Genomic DNA, 15,418 nt, shown 5'->3' with positions numbered 1-15,418 from the left:
GCCTAGTCAAGTTAAATAAAAAAACAATCACGGAAGCCTTTGTACTTTTGGGGCGTGCGCATTACATCATGTCCTCTGTTACATTGAGCTACTTAGAAAACCATGTTGAAAATGTTTTTTTTTTTTTGGCCTACTTCTAAAATTACACCGCGGCCGCCACGCCATTTTTCTTAAAATATATATATATATTTCACTGTGACCTGCTGCTGCTTATCAGGCAGTTTGTTACTGCCTGATAAGTTAGGGCAGGAGGAGTGTGTGTTGTGACAGCACTGCTGCAGGTAGCTGAGTCACCTGACTCAGAGGAGACAGCGCCGTATGCGCACACATCTTGACAACTTTTTTACCAGTTGAAGGTAGGCTATGTAAATTGTCATAATAGAGATATCTACTTCCTACCCTTTTTTTCTCTCCATAAAACATTAACGCGCATCAAATAAATAACGGCGACAAAGCAGAGAAACGACTTTTAGGCGCATTAAATAAGTTGAAAGGGAAATGGTTTTCAGGCCTTGTGGGCGGGTTTTTCACTAGGCATTGGCTATAAATGTAAACAGACCTGGCAACCCTGAGTTTGGACTTCCTGGCGAGGCGGGGCTCAGCAGCAGCTAACTAACATCTGGCGAAGAGCTCGCGCTCTCCACCTCGGGCTGCAGAGACAGTAGGTCACATTCCTTCGACTCTTTATACACAAGTTGTAGCTTGCATACCAAACAATCAAATAGTAGCTTGCTAGTGTGTTGTTTTTTTTAGAAACATGTAGCTAGATACAGTGCATTAGTTAACAAGGAGTATGCTTGCCAGCTAACTATAACCACAAGGTTTCTAAACCAGAGGTGCAAATAGGAAACCTCAGGGGGAAACTTACGAAAGAGACCGAACAAGGCCGGGGTTTGAGAATTATATTAGAAAGTACAACATTATTCCCTTAGTAGTTAATTTTCTTTCAATCTAAAGGCATCACCAAGTAGTTGAACATGTTATTACACCAACCGCGTGACATTGACAAACTGACACGTTTTAATTTGTGTAAAAAAAAAAAACGACCTTTAGTACTGTATCCTTTGATAAGTATTTTGTTATTACCCCCCCCCCCCCCCCCCCCCCCCAGCTGAACTGTTCCCGTTAATGTCAGCTGACTGAGTCAATATCCAGCTTACTTTCGAGTTTAGAGAACTGTGACCAGCTAACATGTTATCACGAAAACTACTCAAATGATTTTGTGATTAGTTAACTAATGATAGGCTGGATACATGGACATTTTTAACAAATGTGCTTTTTTATTTTCGTCTCTCTACATAATATTACCATATGTCCCAGCTTGCTTGCCGTAGTTTTGAAGTAAACACAGAAAAAACAACCCCCAGGCCTTTATTTTAAGGCCGTTTTTCACCCTGCCAACTCCTGTATTAGTAGTTGCGCACCGACTCGTCGTCAGAACCGACTGTTCCCGGTGTGTTGTGGGGCGCAGTGCTTTACCACTGTGGGCAATGAGACCTGTCCACGTTACTGCTCGGTAAAGATTTGAATAACATGACTCCTGTTACTCTGAGCTCGTCCCATTCTTTTACTATAGGGGAAATATAGGTCTGTCTATTTGGCCAAATAACTCGATGTGTATTTTATACTTTTGTTTGTTTTTAATTGGCCACCATTTTAAACATGATCTTCTCTTTCTAATTATGTAAGGCAGGGTACTCCATTGTCACTAAACGCCAGCTCCGGAATACCTTGTGCCCTTTGAACGTTGAGCCCCCACCCCCCCAATTGTTTTTCTATGGCGAGGCATGCGTGTGTATTTCACTAAATATCCCGCAATGTGTTTATTTATTTTTTATTTATTCCAGCACGTACAGCATTTTAGTCAGGATACACTCCTCTTTCTAATTAAATAAGATTGGACAGCTTACTCTGCTGTCATCGATCGCTTAGAGCAGAAATAGTCTAAAGTTGCACCCCCCCCCTACTTCCTCGTTATGCAGACATAAGCAAACCTGGCACCATCGAGGTGTTTACTTTCTACACAAGTTATTTTCCAGTTTCTTCCCCAGAACAGATTTGTAGTGGTAAAATGATAAAGGGATGAAACCTGTTTTTGGCATTTAGGGGAAATCGTCTCTCTAAGCGTCTCTCCAGTCTAAACAGGCGATCGGTCCGTTCCTCTGCTATGGGCTCGGCTCAGACAACGTTCCTTTGCCAATTTTTCAGCCTTATGTGAATTTTGATTCGTCCTTATTGTCCAGCCTACTAATGAGCTGTAAATGCATGTTGTATTTACTGGACACCCCCACCCTACCCTAATGGTTAGCTATGTAATAGACCACATGTTATTTGCTTGCTGTGGGTGCACTCTCCCTGAAGGCTGTTACTTTAGCCTGGCTGAAAACAACATCATTTGTGTTTTGATCAATTCCATTATAGATGGTGATGAGTTTAGAAGGCTAAACGTTTAGCCTCCCGACAGTTTATGTCATTGAGATTCAGTGTAGCTAGGTGTACAACTACTGTACTGATATGAATACTCCTAGCCTAAAAGTGTGTGTGTATAACACGGTCTCTCTCTCTCTCTCCCTCCAGTCTCTTAGCGACCAGCCCTGTGTCTGCCTCTAGCCTGTCTATGAACTGAAGTGCCTCATTTCTAAAAGAACAGACCGTCATCATGTCTGCGGCAGCTCCCAACAGTAAGAGCCAGTCCAGTCTCAGAGAAGACTTGACCTGCGCCATCTGCTGTGACCTCTTTACTGAGCCGGTGATGCTGGGGTGCATGCATCACTTCTGTAAGCACTGTATCAGTACCTACTGGAGGGGTACCCAGACACCGGTTTCCTGTCCCCAGTGTAGGAAGGAGTTCACCAACAAACACTTCCAGACCAACTATCTGGTGACGGCCATGGTGGAGAAGGTTAGGGCCTCCACCTCGGACTGTTATGTCCAGAATATACAGGTGAGTTAGATATTTTAAGAGTGAGTTGAGAATATAGAGGTGAGTTGGTTATGTTGAGAATATAGAGGTGAGTTGGTTATGTTGAGAATATAGAGGTGAGTTGGTTATGTTGAGAATATAGAGGTGAGTTGGTTATGTTGAGAATATAGAGGTGAGTTGGTTATGTTGAGAATATAGAGGTGAGTTGGTTATGTTGAGAATATAGAGGTGAGTTGGTTATGTTGAGAATATAGAGGTGAGTTGGTTATGTTGAGAATATAGAGGTGAGTTGGTTATGTTGAGAATATAGAGGTGAGTTGGTTATGTTGAGAATATAGAGGTGAGTTAGTTATGTTGAGAATATAGAGGTGAGTTGGTTATGTTGAGAATATAGAGGTGAGTTAGTTATGTTGAGAATATAGAGGTGAGTTAGTTATGTTGAGAATATAGAGGTGAGTTAGTTATGTTGAGAATATAGAGGTGAGTTAGTTATGTTGAGAATATAGAGGTGAGTTAGTTATGTTGAGAATATAGAGGTGAGTTAGTTATTTTAAGAGTTGTTTTTTCTATGTGCAGCTGTTGTGTTGTAGTATGAAGTGTGATGTGTTGTTCTTGTGTTATTATATGACCGAACGAGTAAAGAGCCATGCCTGGTGCACACCTAAAAGAAAGTAGGTAGAGCCATGCCTGGTGCACACCTAAAAGAAAGTAGGTAGAGCCATGCCTGGTGCACACCTAAAAGAAAGTAGGTAGAGCCATGCCTGGTGCACACCTAAAAGAAAGTAGGTAGAGCCATGCCTGGTGCACACCTAAAAGAAAGTAGGTAGAGCCATGCCTGGTGCACACCTAAAGAAAGTAGGTAGAGCCATGCCTGGTGCACACCTAAAAGAAAGTAGGTAGAGCCATGCCTGGTGCACACCTAAAAGAAAGTAGGTAGAGCCATGCCTGGTGCACACCTAAAAGAAAGTAGGTAGAGCCATGCCTGGTGCACACCTAAAAGAAAGTAGGTAGAGCCATGCCTGGTGCACACCTAAAAGAAAGTAGGTAGAGCCATGCCTGGTGCACACCTAAAAGAAAGTAGGTAGAGCCATGCCTGGTGCACACCTAAAAGAAAGTAGGTAGAGCCATGCCTGGTGCACACCTAAAAGAAAGTAGGTAGAGCCATGCCTGGTGCACACCTAAAAGAAAGTAGGTAGAGCCATGCCTGGTGCACACCTAAAAGAAAGTAGGTAGAGCCATGCCTGGTGCACACCTAAAAGAAAGTAGGTAGAGCCATGCCTGGTGCACACCTAAAAGAAAGTAGGTAGAGCCATGCCTGGTGCACACCTAAAAGAAAGTAGGTAGAGCCATGCCTGGTGCACACCTAAAAGAAAGTAGGTAGAGCCATGCCTGGTGCACACCTAAAAGAAAGTAGGTAGAGCCATGCCTGGTGCACACCTAAAAGAAAGTAGGTAGAGCCATGCCTGGTGCACACCTAAAAGAAAGTAGGTAGAGCCATGCCTGGTGCACACCTAAAAGAAAGTAGGTAGAGCCATGCCTGGTGCACACCTAAAAGAAAGTAGGTAGAGCCATGCCTGGTGCACACCTAAAAGAAAGTAGGTAGAGCCATGCCTGGTGCACACCTAAAAGAAAGTAGGTAGAGCCATGCCTGGTGCACACCTAAAAGAAAGTAGGTAGAGGTGCATATTAATGGCTGAACTGTAGCCTATAAATAAATAGTTGGACAGTCGCTATGTACAAGCTGCCAGTAATTTATTGGGTAACCGGCCAACATTTCGGCATCACTGTGCCTCCTTCAGACCCCTGAAGGCACAGTGATGCTGAAACATTGTTGGTTTATCCAATAAATGATGGAGTTGGTTTTTATATTCGTGTCTAACTTCAAGCCTTCCTTGACTTTCACTGAAGTTTTGGTTCAGCCTTGGGCGGTAGGTAGCGGCCTTGGGCGGTAGGTAGCGGCCTTGGGCGGTAGGTAGCGGCCTTGGGCGGTAGGTAGCGGCCTTGGGCGGTAGGTAGCGGCCTTGGGCGGTAGGTAGCGGCCTTGGGCGGTAGGTAGCGGCCTTGGGCGGTAGGTAGCGGCCTTGGGCGGTAGGTAGCGGCCTTGGGCGGTAGGTAGCGGCCTTGGGCGGTAGGTAGCGGCCTTGGGCGGTAGGTAGCGGCCTTGCGGGTGACTCGGATTCTGTTTGAAGCCTTTAAGGAATAGCAGCTTCAAGTCATATGTTAACATGGACAGAAAGTGACCTTTGAGTTCAGGAAATGGGGGTGGGGGGGGGGGGTGGGGGGGAAATGGCTTCTCATGTGTCCCTCTAGTTCCTCATCTTGCTCCCCCCCCCCCCCCCCGTATGTTAACATTGCCAAAGCAATTGAAGTAGATAATAAACAAAAGTGACAAAAAAAATGAAGTGAACATTACACTTACCGACGTTCCAAAATAATAAAGACATTTCAAATGTGTGTATCTGTGACCACCTCCTCGTCTCTCTCGCTGTTGAGGTAGTGAAGGCATGTTCCGCCAAGCAGCACAGTGTAATCTAACTGACAATATTTCACTCTAGGGTTCATCCCAAATGACCCTATACCCTTTATAGTGCACTTCTTTTGACCGGGGCCGTAGGGACTATATAGGGTGCCATTTGGAACACATGGTCTCAAACCAAAGGTCTCTTTTATATTCCCTGATACCAGGGATGGGCAACATGTAGCCCTGCAGGCCTGTGGTTTTATCTTGTTATGTCAGTCACAGTAACTCAATCAACCCATGTTATCTTCCAATAGTTGTGTCCGGAACGGAACCATTATTTATTTTTTTTACCACCGATTCAACCCCCCCCCCCCAACCAGAGTACGTGTTTATATATTTATTTCTACCTTTTTGAAATAGATTATTTGTTACTTTGTAGTTTGCCATTAAAATGACTTCACCATTAAATGACTTTACCAAACAGTGTGGATACAGCAGCTACAGATGAGTCGTTCCGGGAGAGGAATGAGACATTTGGCTAAAATGTTTTCCTCGCAAGGAGAGGGGCCCCAAAAGGCTAGGGCTGGCTGGGACTGTAGGGATGTGGGTAGGGAGGGGGGGTACGTGGAGCCACTGGGTAGGGAGGGGGGGGGTACGTGGAGCCACTGTGGGTAGGGAGGGGGGGGGGTACGTGGAGCCACTGTGGGTAGGGAGGGGGGTACGTGGAGCCACTGTGGGTAGGGAGTGGGGTATGTGGAGCCACTGTGGGTAGGGAGGGGGGTACGTGGAGCCACTGCGGGTAGGGAGGGGGGGTACGTGGAGCCACTGCGGCGCCTCGTGATGAGTTCATGTTTCTGTGCTCCTTGTTTCTCCCCAATCAAAGTTCCCCATCCCTGCTATCAATTGTTCCATATTCTTCCAATAAGACACAGGAAACGCTTTCTTCATTAGCCTGTTTCTTTTGAAGTAGCCAACATTTTGACCACCTTTTTATGTTTTGTTGTCAGAAACAACAGAAGGATTCGTTGGAGGCCCACAGACGGAGACGAGAGGATTTCATCGCTGTTCTAAACGGAGACAAGGACAAGATGGAGAGCATCAAGGTAAAGACCTGTGTGTGTGTGATGCAGAGACGAGGACAAGATGGAGAGCATCAAGGTAAAGACCTGTGTGTGATGCAGAGACTAGGACAAGATGGAGAGCATCAAGGTAAAGACCTGTGTGAGATGCAGAGACGAGGAACAATGGAGGCTATAAAGTTTTAGGAGGACATCCCTCAACGTCTGTCCTCTTGTCTGTCACAATTTAAAACAAATAGTTGGACATGAAGATTATAGATTTAAGTTGTTAAAGAAAATCATTAGTGTCTAGTTTGAGAAACAAGTGCTCAAGTGGCAGCTTCATTAAATAGTACCAGCAAAACCCCAGTCTCAACATCAACAGTGAAGAGGCGACCCCGGGATGCTGGCCTTCTAGGCAGAGTTGCAAAGAAAAAGTCATATCTCAGACTGGCCAATAAAAAGAAAAGATTAAGATGGACAAAAGAACACAGACACTGGACAGAGGACTTGTGAGGCATCTGTTTCTCAAACTAGACACTAATGTACTTGTCCTCTTGCTCAGTTGTGTACCGGGGCCTCCCACTCCTCTTTCTATTCTGGTTAGGGCCAGTTTGCGCTGTTCTGTGAAGGGAGTAGTACACGGTGTTGTACGAGATCTTCAGTTTCTTGACAATTTCTCATGGAATAGCCTTCATTTCTCAGAACAAGTATAGACTGACGAGTTTCAGAAGAAAGTTCTTTGTTTCTGGCCATTTTGAGCCTGTAATCAAACCCACAAATGCTGATGGTACAGATACTCAACTAGTCTAAAGGCCAGTTTTATTGCTTCTTTAATCAGGACAACAGTTTTCAGCTTCGCTAATGTAATTGTAAAAGGTTTTTCTAATTAACTTTTTAAATGATGAACTTGGCTTAACTAACACAACTGGAATACAGGAGTGATGGTTGTTGATAATGGGCCTCTGTATTCCTATGTAGATATTCCATAAAAAATCAGCCATTTCCAGCTACAATAGTCATTTACAATGTCTACACTGCATTTCTGATCAATTTGAGTTTATTGTAATGGACAACTTTTTTCTTTCAAAAACAAGGACATTTCTAAGTGACCCCAACTTTTGAATGGTAGTGTGTGTTTTTGTATATCAGCCCAGGGATGACGGGTGGGAAAGTTACTGTCAAACCTGTAATGTGTTGAAGGGGAGGACTGCAGTTAAGAGGTTATTTATGTCCCTTCGTTATGGATGGTTGTTGGTGTATAAGATGGGGGTTTGGTTGTTGGTGTTTCCTCACTCAGGTCAGTTCCTCTCACATGACTATGGATTCATCATTCAGTCAACTTTATTTTCCCCAGAACATTTAAAAAAGAATTCTCCCCTCTGTCTGTAGAGAATTGGCTCTGAGCTGCAGGTGCGGATCCAAGGGGAGTTCCAGGCGTTGCAGGCCTTCCTTGCGGAGGAGGAGGCGTGTGTGTTGGAACGGCTGCGGAGGGAGCAGGAGGTGGCTCTGGAACAGCTGCAGCTCCACCTGGAGGCTGTCAGAGAGGCTGTCAGTCAGCTGGATCACAGTATGAGAATCCTGCATGAGGCTGCTACTACCACTCACCAAACTGGACTAGTAGAGGTATTGAAGAGTTCTTCAGGGGTTTATAGAAATCCCAAGTAGGTGTGTCTGTGACTAACAGAAAAGGAAAACAGTGATGTGGAGTTGAGACTGGAGAAGATTGTTTCCTGAAACTCTCCTTGACTTGAGCCGCAACGACCACATTCCAGTCTGCTTATAGAGGGGACTACTGTTGGACTGTTTTGACCCTTTGGGGTTTATAGGGGTGACTACTGTTTTGACCCTTTGGGGATTATAGGGGTGACTACTGTTTGGACCCTTTGGGGTTTATAGGGGTGACTACTGTTTTGACCCTTTGGGGTTTATAGGGGTGACTACTGTTTTGACCCTTTGGGGTTTATAGGGGTGACTACTGTTTTGACACTTCGGGCTTTACTAACTCGGGTATAACTGACACCATAGAGCTTTCTAACCCTGTTCCCACAGGGCTACCCAACTGTAGGTTCTCTCTCCAGGAACAGGGTTGGAGAGCACGGTTGTAGTAGAACAATGTTCCCCCAACTGCTCGTTAAGATCTAGTTCTACCTACTGTATTCCAGGGTTTTCTGGATCAAAAAGGTTGCTTAAATGGTGAGTGTGGCAGGGGGAGCAGCCAGAATATTAGGGAACATTTTTAAAGGCCCCTTGGTGGTTTAGAGGTTTGCTTTTTAAGGCCATTTTCTACAATTCTACACATTTTGCCATGCAGCTGAGGCTTCTTGCAGGTTTGAATCAAATGTCCTGCTATGCTACATATTCTAACAGATTTTAAGGAAATATTTGCAGATTTGTTTTTTTATATATATATTTATATATAATGCATTTCTGTGGTATTGAAAGTATTCCTTTGAGATGGTAGAGCAGTGTTCCCTGCAGTAGAGTATTGTGGTATTTCTGTGGTATTGAAAGTATTCCTTTGAGATGGTAGAGCAGTGTTCCCTGCAGTAGAGTATTGGATCTGAATTTTTTTAATATATTTTTATATATTTTCTTGAAATCGTAGCTAATCTCACCCTGATTTCTCTTTCTCTCTCTGCAGCTTCCACAGATACGGTGAGTGATTCATGGACTCTCCCTCTGTCATGGCCAACAGCGTTGAACCTCTTCACTATCTAACATGTTTGTTTTCAAACAATGTAAAAACTAAAAATTGGACTAAAGGAGCAAGAAGGCTTTATAGTGCCCTCCGTTTGACCCGGTGCTCATATAAAACTAGTGCACTAATTAAGAGAATAGGCTCTGGTCAAAAGTAGTGCACTACATAGGGAATAGGGTGCAATTTGTGAGGTATTTAATAGAATGTCCCTTTTTTAAAGTGATTTACATGGTTTCTTTCGTCACCAGGCCTCCATTAGATGTGGGCCCAGGACCAGAGCTAGACTTGAATGGCTTCAGCAGTAGATACATGGCCCCACTGCAGTACATCACGTGGAGGAAGATGTTCAAGTCTCTCAAACCCGGTAAGATCCCACCCCCTACGGCTGGCCTAGGTACAGGATGCGCGCCAACTGGCCCCCTACGGCTGGCCTAGGTACAGGATGCGCGCCAACTGGCCCCCTACGGCTGGCCTAGGTACAGGATGCGCGCCAACTGGCCCCCTACGGCTGTCCTAGGTACAGGATGCGCGCCAACTGGCCCCCTACGGCTGGCCTAGGTACAGGATGCGCGCCAACTGGCCCCCTACGGCTGGGCCTAGGTACAGGATGCGCGCCAACTGGCCCCCTACGGCTGGCCTAGGTACAGGATGCGCGCCAACTGGCCACCTACGGCTGGCCTAGGTACAGGATGCGCGCCAACTGGCCCCCTACGGCTGGGCCTAGGTACAGGATGCGCGCCAACTGGCCCCCTACGGCTGGCCAATGTACAGGATGCGCGCCAACTGGCCCCCTACGGCTGGCCAATGTACAGGATGCGTGCCAACTGGCCCCCTGTTCCCTGTATGGTGCACTACTTACCTCCACAAAACAAAATGTCTGCTTGTCTTTATTGCAGTCACCCGCATTAGATTTCCTCTTCCTGGCACTGAATCCTCTCCTCTCCTTTCCTCTTCCTGGCACTGACTCGGCCGTAGAGTTACAGACAACACGCATCGAAGCCGTACCAATATATCTGGACCTGTTAATAAAGTACATCATAGAAAAGTAGTAACTGGGGCGTAGCTCCAGCATATATGTCATACCATATACAGTGCCTTGCGAAAGTATTCGGCCCCCTTGAACTTTGCGGCCTTTTGCCACATTTCAGGCTTCAAACATAAAGATATAAAACTGTATTTTTTTGTGAAGAATCAACAACAAGTGGGACACAATCATGAAGTGGAACGACATTTATTGGATATTTCAAACTTTTTTAACAAATCAAAAACTGAAATTGGGCGTGCAAAATTATTCAGCCCCTTTACTTTCAGTGCAGCAAACTCTCTCCAGAAGTTCAGTGAGGATCTCTGAATGATCCAATGTTGACCTAAATGACTAATGATGATAAATACAATCCACCTGTGTGTAATCAAGTCTCCGTATAAATGCACCTGCACTGTGATAGTCTCAGAGGTCCGTTAAAAGCGCAGAGAGCATAATGAAGAACAAGGAACACACCAGGCAGGTCCGAGATACTGTTGTGAAGAAGTTTAAAGCCGGATTTGGATACAAAAAGATTTCCCAAGCTTTAAACATCCCAAGGAGCACTGTGCAAGCGATTAATATTGAGGGGGCCGAATACTTTCGCAAAGGCACTATATCTGACATGATCTCGTGACTGGCTTGTCCTTCATGTTCCAGTTTTTTTTGGTTTCTCTGCCCGTCCTCCGTCCCTCCGTCCCCCCCCCCCCCCCCCCCCAACATGGAACCAACTCCAGTATCACTTACAGCAGGAAATTGCTGTATACACCAAGTGTTCATGGTCACATGTCCAGATGTTATTGCGAACGTAGCGAAATGCTTCTGCTTCTAGCTCTGACAGTGCAGTAATATCTAACCAATTACACAACATATACGCACATCTAAGAAGGAATTAAGACTATACATATAAATGAGAAATGGTGCATAAATCAAAATACTACAAAGTTTAAGAGCTAGTCGTGATGCTACCATCTTTCGTCTGCGCCCTCTTGATCCTACGGTTGTTTTAAACCTTCGACAACCATCCTGTGAAATTGCAGAGCGTGAAATTCAAATTACAGAAGTATTTAACATTCATGAAAATGCAAATGTTCTACATGAAAATAAAGCGTAACTTCTTGTTAATCCAGCCGCTGTGTCAGATTTCAAAAAGGCTTTACGGAGAAAGCACACCATGCGATTATCTGAGGACGGCACCCTGCACGAAAAACATATTTCAACCAGGCAGGTGCGCCACAAGTCAAATGGCGATTTTTAATAAATGCCTTACCCTTTGAGTGACAACAGATCTTCAAAGGTCCCAGTAGCATCACAAATGGTCCTTTTTGTTTGATAAAGTCCTTCTTTATATCCATAATTCGGTTTAGCTGGCACGCGTCATTTCCCTCCTTCAAAATGAATCCCAAACGTCACCAATAAACTTATCCAAACAACGTTTATAATCAAACCTCAGGTACCCTAAATGATACAATTTAAGATGGTGACTTGTTATTGTCTTTACCGGAGATGAACAACGCACTCTCATCCACGCGCATGAAAACACTACAGCCAAAATGGGAGCCAGTTAGAAAAACTGCAAATGTTTTCTAAAAACCAGCCTGAAACACTTTCTAAAGACTGACATCTAGTGGAAGCCCTAGGAACTGCAATCTGGGAGGATTTCGCCTCATAATAAGCATGACAGCCATTGGAAACAGTGGTAGGCTGAAATATGTTTTTGGATGGTTTGTCCTCAGGGTTTTGCCTGCCATATCAGTTCTGTTTATATTCACAGACATTTTTTTTTTTAAATCTACCATTAATATGCATATCCTAGCTTCTGGTCCCGAGTAAAAGGCAGTTTACTTTGGGCACGCTTTTCATCCAAATGTCAAATACTGCCCCCTATCCCAAAGAGGATTTATTAAATGTTCTCTGTCCCAGGGTTGTTTTTATTTTTCTGTGTAGTTCTCTTCAGGGCTCACTGGGGGAAAGAGACCTGGGCCTCATGGTTGACGTCCCTGTAAACATAAAGGTGATCTAAAAGCATTGAACCTTACTGTAACCCCTTTCCCCCTCAGGTCCGGCCCCGGTAACGTTCGACGTGGACACGGCCCACCCCAGTGTCTACGTATCCAGAGATAGAACCATCGCAGTAGACTGTGATAGCATGGTCCCTTACCAGCCCAACCCTAAGAGGTTCCTACAGTCTGTCAACGTGCTGGGGGCTCAGGGCTTCCAAGATGGACGCCACTACTGGGAGGTAGGGTGGTATATACAGGGCATTCGGGGAGTATTCAGACCCCTTGACTTTTTCCACATTTTGTTACAGCTGTATTCTAAAATGGATTCAATTGTTTTTTTTCCCTCAATCTACACACCAAACCCATAATGACGAAGCAAAAACAGGCTAGAAATGTATGCAAATGTATAAAAAAATGCATATCACATTTACATAATTATTCAGACCATTTACTCAGTACTTTGTTGAAGCACCTTTGGCAGCGATTACAGCCTTGAGTCTTCTTGGGTATTGTGCTATAAGCTTGGCACACCTGACTTTGTGGAGTTTCTGCGGAGATACACACACACACACACTGCATTGTATTTTTGTTAAATATGTGTATAATAAATATATTTTTTTTAAAGAAATGCAGCAATTTTACTGATTTTAGTTCATAATAGAATACCGTAACACCCTGTATATAGCCTCCACATTGACTCTGTACCGTAACACCCTGTATATAGCCTCCACATTGACTCTGTACCGTAACACCCTGTATATAGCCTCCACATTGACTCTGTACCGTAACACCCTGTATATAGCCTCCACATTGACTCTGTACCGTAACACCCTGTATATAGCCTCCACATTGACTCTGTACCGGGTAAGGGCTTGTAAGCATTTCCCTGTTTGACGCATGTGACTAATAAAATTTGATTTGAGACAGCTTGATGTACCAGGACACCCCCTGGACAGGACACTAGGCTATCTCTTGTTTCTGTAGTGAGACAGCTTGATGGACAGGACACCAGTCTCTGTTTATTCTATTACAGGATATTGTATTGTGGTATTTATTTACTAATATCTATCCCTCCTAGGTAGGAGTGGGCAGCAAGGCCAAGTGGGACCTGGGTGTGGCGTCGGAGAGGGTTGACCGTCAGGCCCGGGTCAAGCTGAGTCCTGAGAGTGGTTACTGGACCCTACGACTGAGAGAGGGAGACCAGTACTCTGCAGGCACACAGCCCTGGACACGGCTCCAGGTGGGATCCTCTGCGCTACAGTAGTGACACTTCAGGGTTTAGTGAAACTCAAGTGTTGACTCTTCTTCGGCTGTCCCCACTGGAGAACCGTTTTGGCTTCCACCTAGAACCCTATTGGGTTCCATTTAGAACCCCTTCCTTAAGAAGTTCTACATGGAATCCAAAGGGGTTCTTCAAAGGGTTCTACTGTGGGGACAGCCAAGAACTGTTTTGGAACTTTTGTTTTTTCTTCCTAAGACTGTATGTGCGACCCATGGATTATTGGAGCTGAAGTGGCTCTTTAATTTAACATTGATCCAGCTTCACCTGATAACATCTGGTTGTTTCTCTCTCCTCCATGTTGTCCTGCAGGTTGGGTGCTCTCCCCAGAGGATAGGGGTGTTCCTGGACTGTGATGAGAGGAAGGTGTCCTTCTACAACGCTGATGACATGAGTCTCCTGTACTCCTTTAGTAACGGCCCCAGGGGAAGAGTTCTGCCGTTCTTTAGTCCCTGTGTCAATGATACTAACCAGAAACCACAGCCCATACAGCTGCTGCACTATCCTCCTGTTGACCTGACCCGTTAGGACAGGTTTTTCAATGATACTAACCAGAAACCACAGCCCATACAGCTGCACTATCCTCCTGTTGACCTGACCCGTTAGGACAGGTTTTCAATGATACTAACCAGAAACCACAGCCCATACAGCTGCACTATCCTCCTGTTGACCTGACCCGTTAGGACAGGTTTTTCAATGATACTAACCAGAAACCACAGCCCATACAGCTGCACTATCCTCCTGTTGACCTGACCCGTTAGGACAGGTTTTCAATGATACTAACCAGAAACCACAGCCCATACAGCTGCACTATCCTCCTGTTGACCTGACCCGTTAGGACAGGTTTTCAATGATACTAACCAGAAACCACAGCCCATACAGCTGCACTATCCTCCTGTTGACCTGACCCGTTAGGACAGGTTTTCAATGATACTAACCAGAAACCACAGCCCATACAGCTGCTGCACATATCCTCCTGTTAGGACACGTGTGTAGAAGACTGGTGTATCAATGACTACAGTCAGAAACATATCCCATAATGCTCCTCTTGGTCCTGGTGTGTTTTGAGATGGGGTTTTCTCTGATCCTTGGCTCTTGATTTGCCCAAAGTGTCTACTGTTTGAGCTTCCCAAGTCTCTCACTAAATCGTATCACTTCATTCCTCTGAGGCATTTACTTCCAAAGGGTTTTGCAATGGAACAGTTGCTATAGTAAATGTCTCATCACCAGGACTTATCAGCATGATGTATCATGGGAATCAGAACGTGGTCTCATTATAAAGGAGTAGTAGAAATATTGTAATAAATTCTGCTATAGTGGATATGTGTACTTTTTGGGTGACCAAATTCTCACAGAAATGTGAGTTATAGATATTTCATTCTACTTAAGCAAGTGGAAGATGTGTGATATTTCTATGCTAAAGTTGGTTTTCTTGTGACTTTTGCTTTCGATTTTGTACACCAGCTTCAAAATGCTGAAACAACAATATTTTTGGTTATGGAAGGTATATTTCACAGCGGTTTAGATGGTACAATGATTCTCTACGGCATACTACCTTTGTCACAAACTGGAATTAGGCAAACTACTAGAGTTTTAGAAACCAGGAAATGGCAGAGCGACTTCCTGCATAGTGCATCTTTTAAGTTTCGGCCTGTTGCTCTTTTGACAAAATGGGGCCCGTTGTCCATTTAGTGGATGTTTCCTCCTGTGTTTAAGATTCACTGTAGAGATATATATATATATATATATATATATATATATATATATATATATATATATAATTACACTGCACCTTTAAATTACCTTGCTTTCTCATCAGGGCTTATGTTATACCTTCTCACCATTTTATGTCATCTCTATTTTTAATTGGTTCAATATAGCTTTAAGTTTTATTTCATCACAGTACTTTTTAATTTTGTTTTTGAGTTCTTTGCGATCATTATTTTTCCCTAATCTGAATACTACACATTTT

General features: G+C 44.4%; 1 protein-coding gene across 3 annotated transcripts; it reads left to right on the top strand.

Annotated features, from left to right (window-relative positions):
• The first annotated feature begins 268 nt into the window (after nucleotides 1-268).
• Nucleotides 269-14,767, top strand: trim105 (tripartite motif containing 105). 3 transcript variants are annotated; one of them, XM_031789484.1, is made up of 10 exons: nucleotides 302-661; nucleotides 2,578-2,944; nucleotides 6,392-6,487; nucleotides 7,835-8,068; nucleotides 9,087-9,100; nucleotides 9,392-9,507; nucleotides 12,225-12,406; nucleotides 13,246-13,407; nucleotides 13,759-13,974; nucleotides 14,130-14,767. In XM_031789484.1, the coding sequence occupies exons 2-9, from the start codon at nucleotides 2,660-2,662 to the stop codon at nucleotides 13,972-13,974; spliced, it is 1,305 nt and encodes a 434-aa protein (XP_031645344.1). In that variant the 5' UTR covers nucleotides 302-661; nucleotides 2,578-2,659; the 3' UTR covers nucleotides 14,130-14,767. The 3 variants fall into 3 exon arrangements, with proteins under 3 accessions (XP_031645343.1, XP_031645344.1, XP_031645342.1); XM_031789483.1 differs by having other exon boundaries at nucleotides 269-356; nucleotides 13,759-14,767; XM_031789482.1 differs by having other exon boundaries at nucleotides 13,759-14,767.
• The last annotated feature ends 651 nt before the right edge of the window (nucleotides 14,768-15,418 follow it).

This window comes from Oncorhynchus kisutch, linkage group LG15, assembly GCF_002021735.2.
Source record: "Oncorhynchus kisutch isolate 150728-3 linkage group LG15, Okis_V2, whole genome shotgun sequence".
NCBI lineage: Eukaryota > Metazoa > Chordata > Actinopteri > Salmoniformes > Salmonidae > Oncorhynchus > Oncorhynchus kisutch.
The sequence above is the reverse complement of the archived record's forward strand: the minus strand, read 5'-3'. Positions and strand labels throughout refer to the sequence as shown.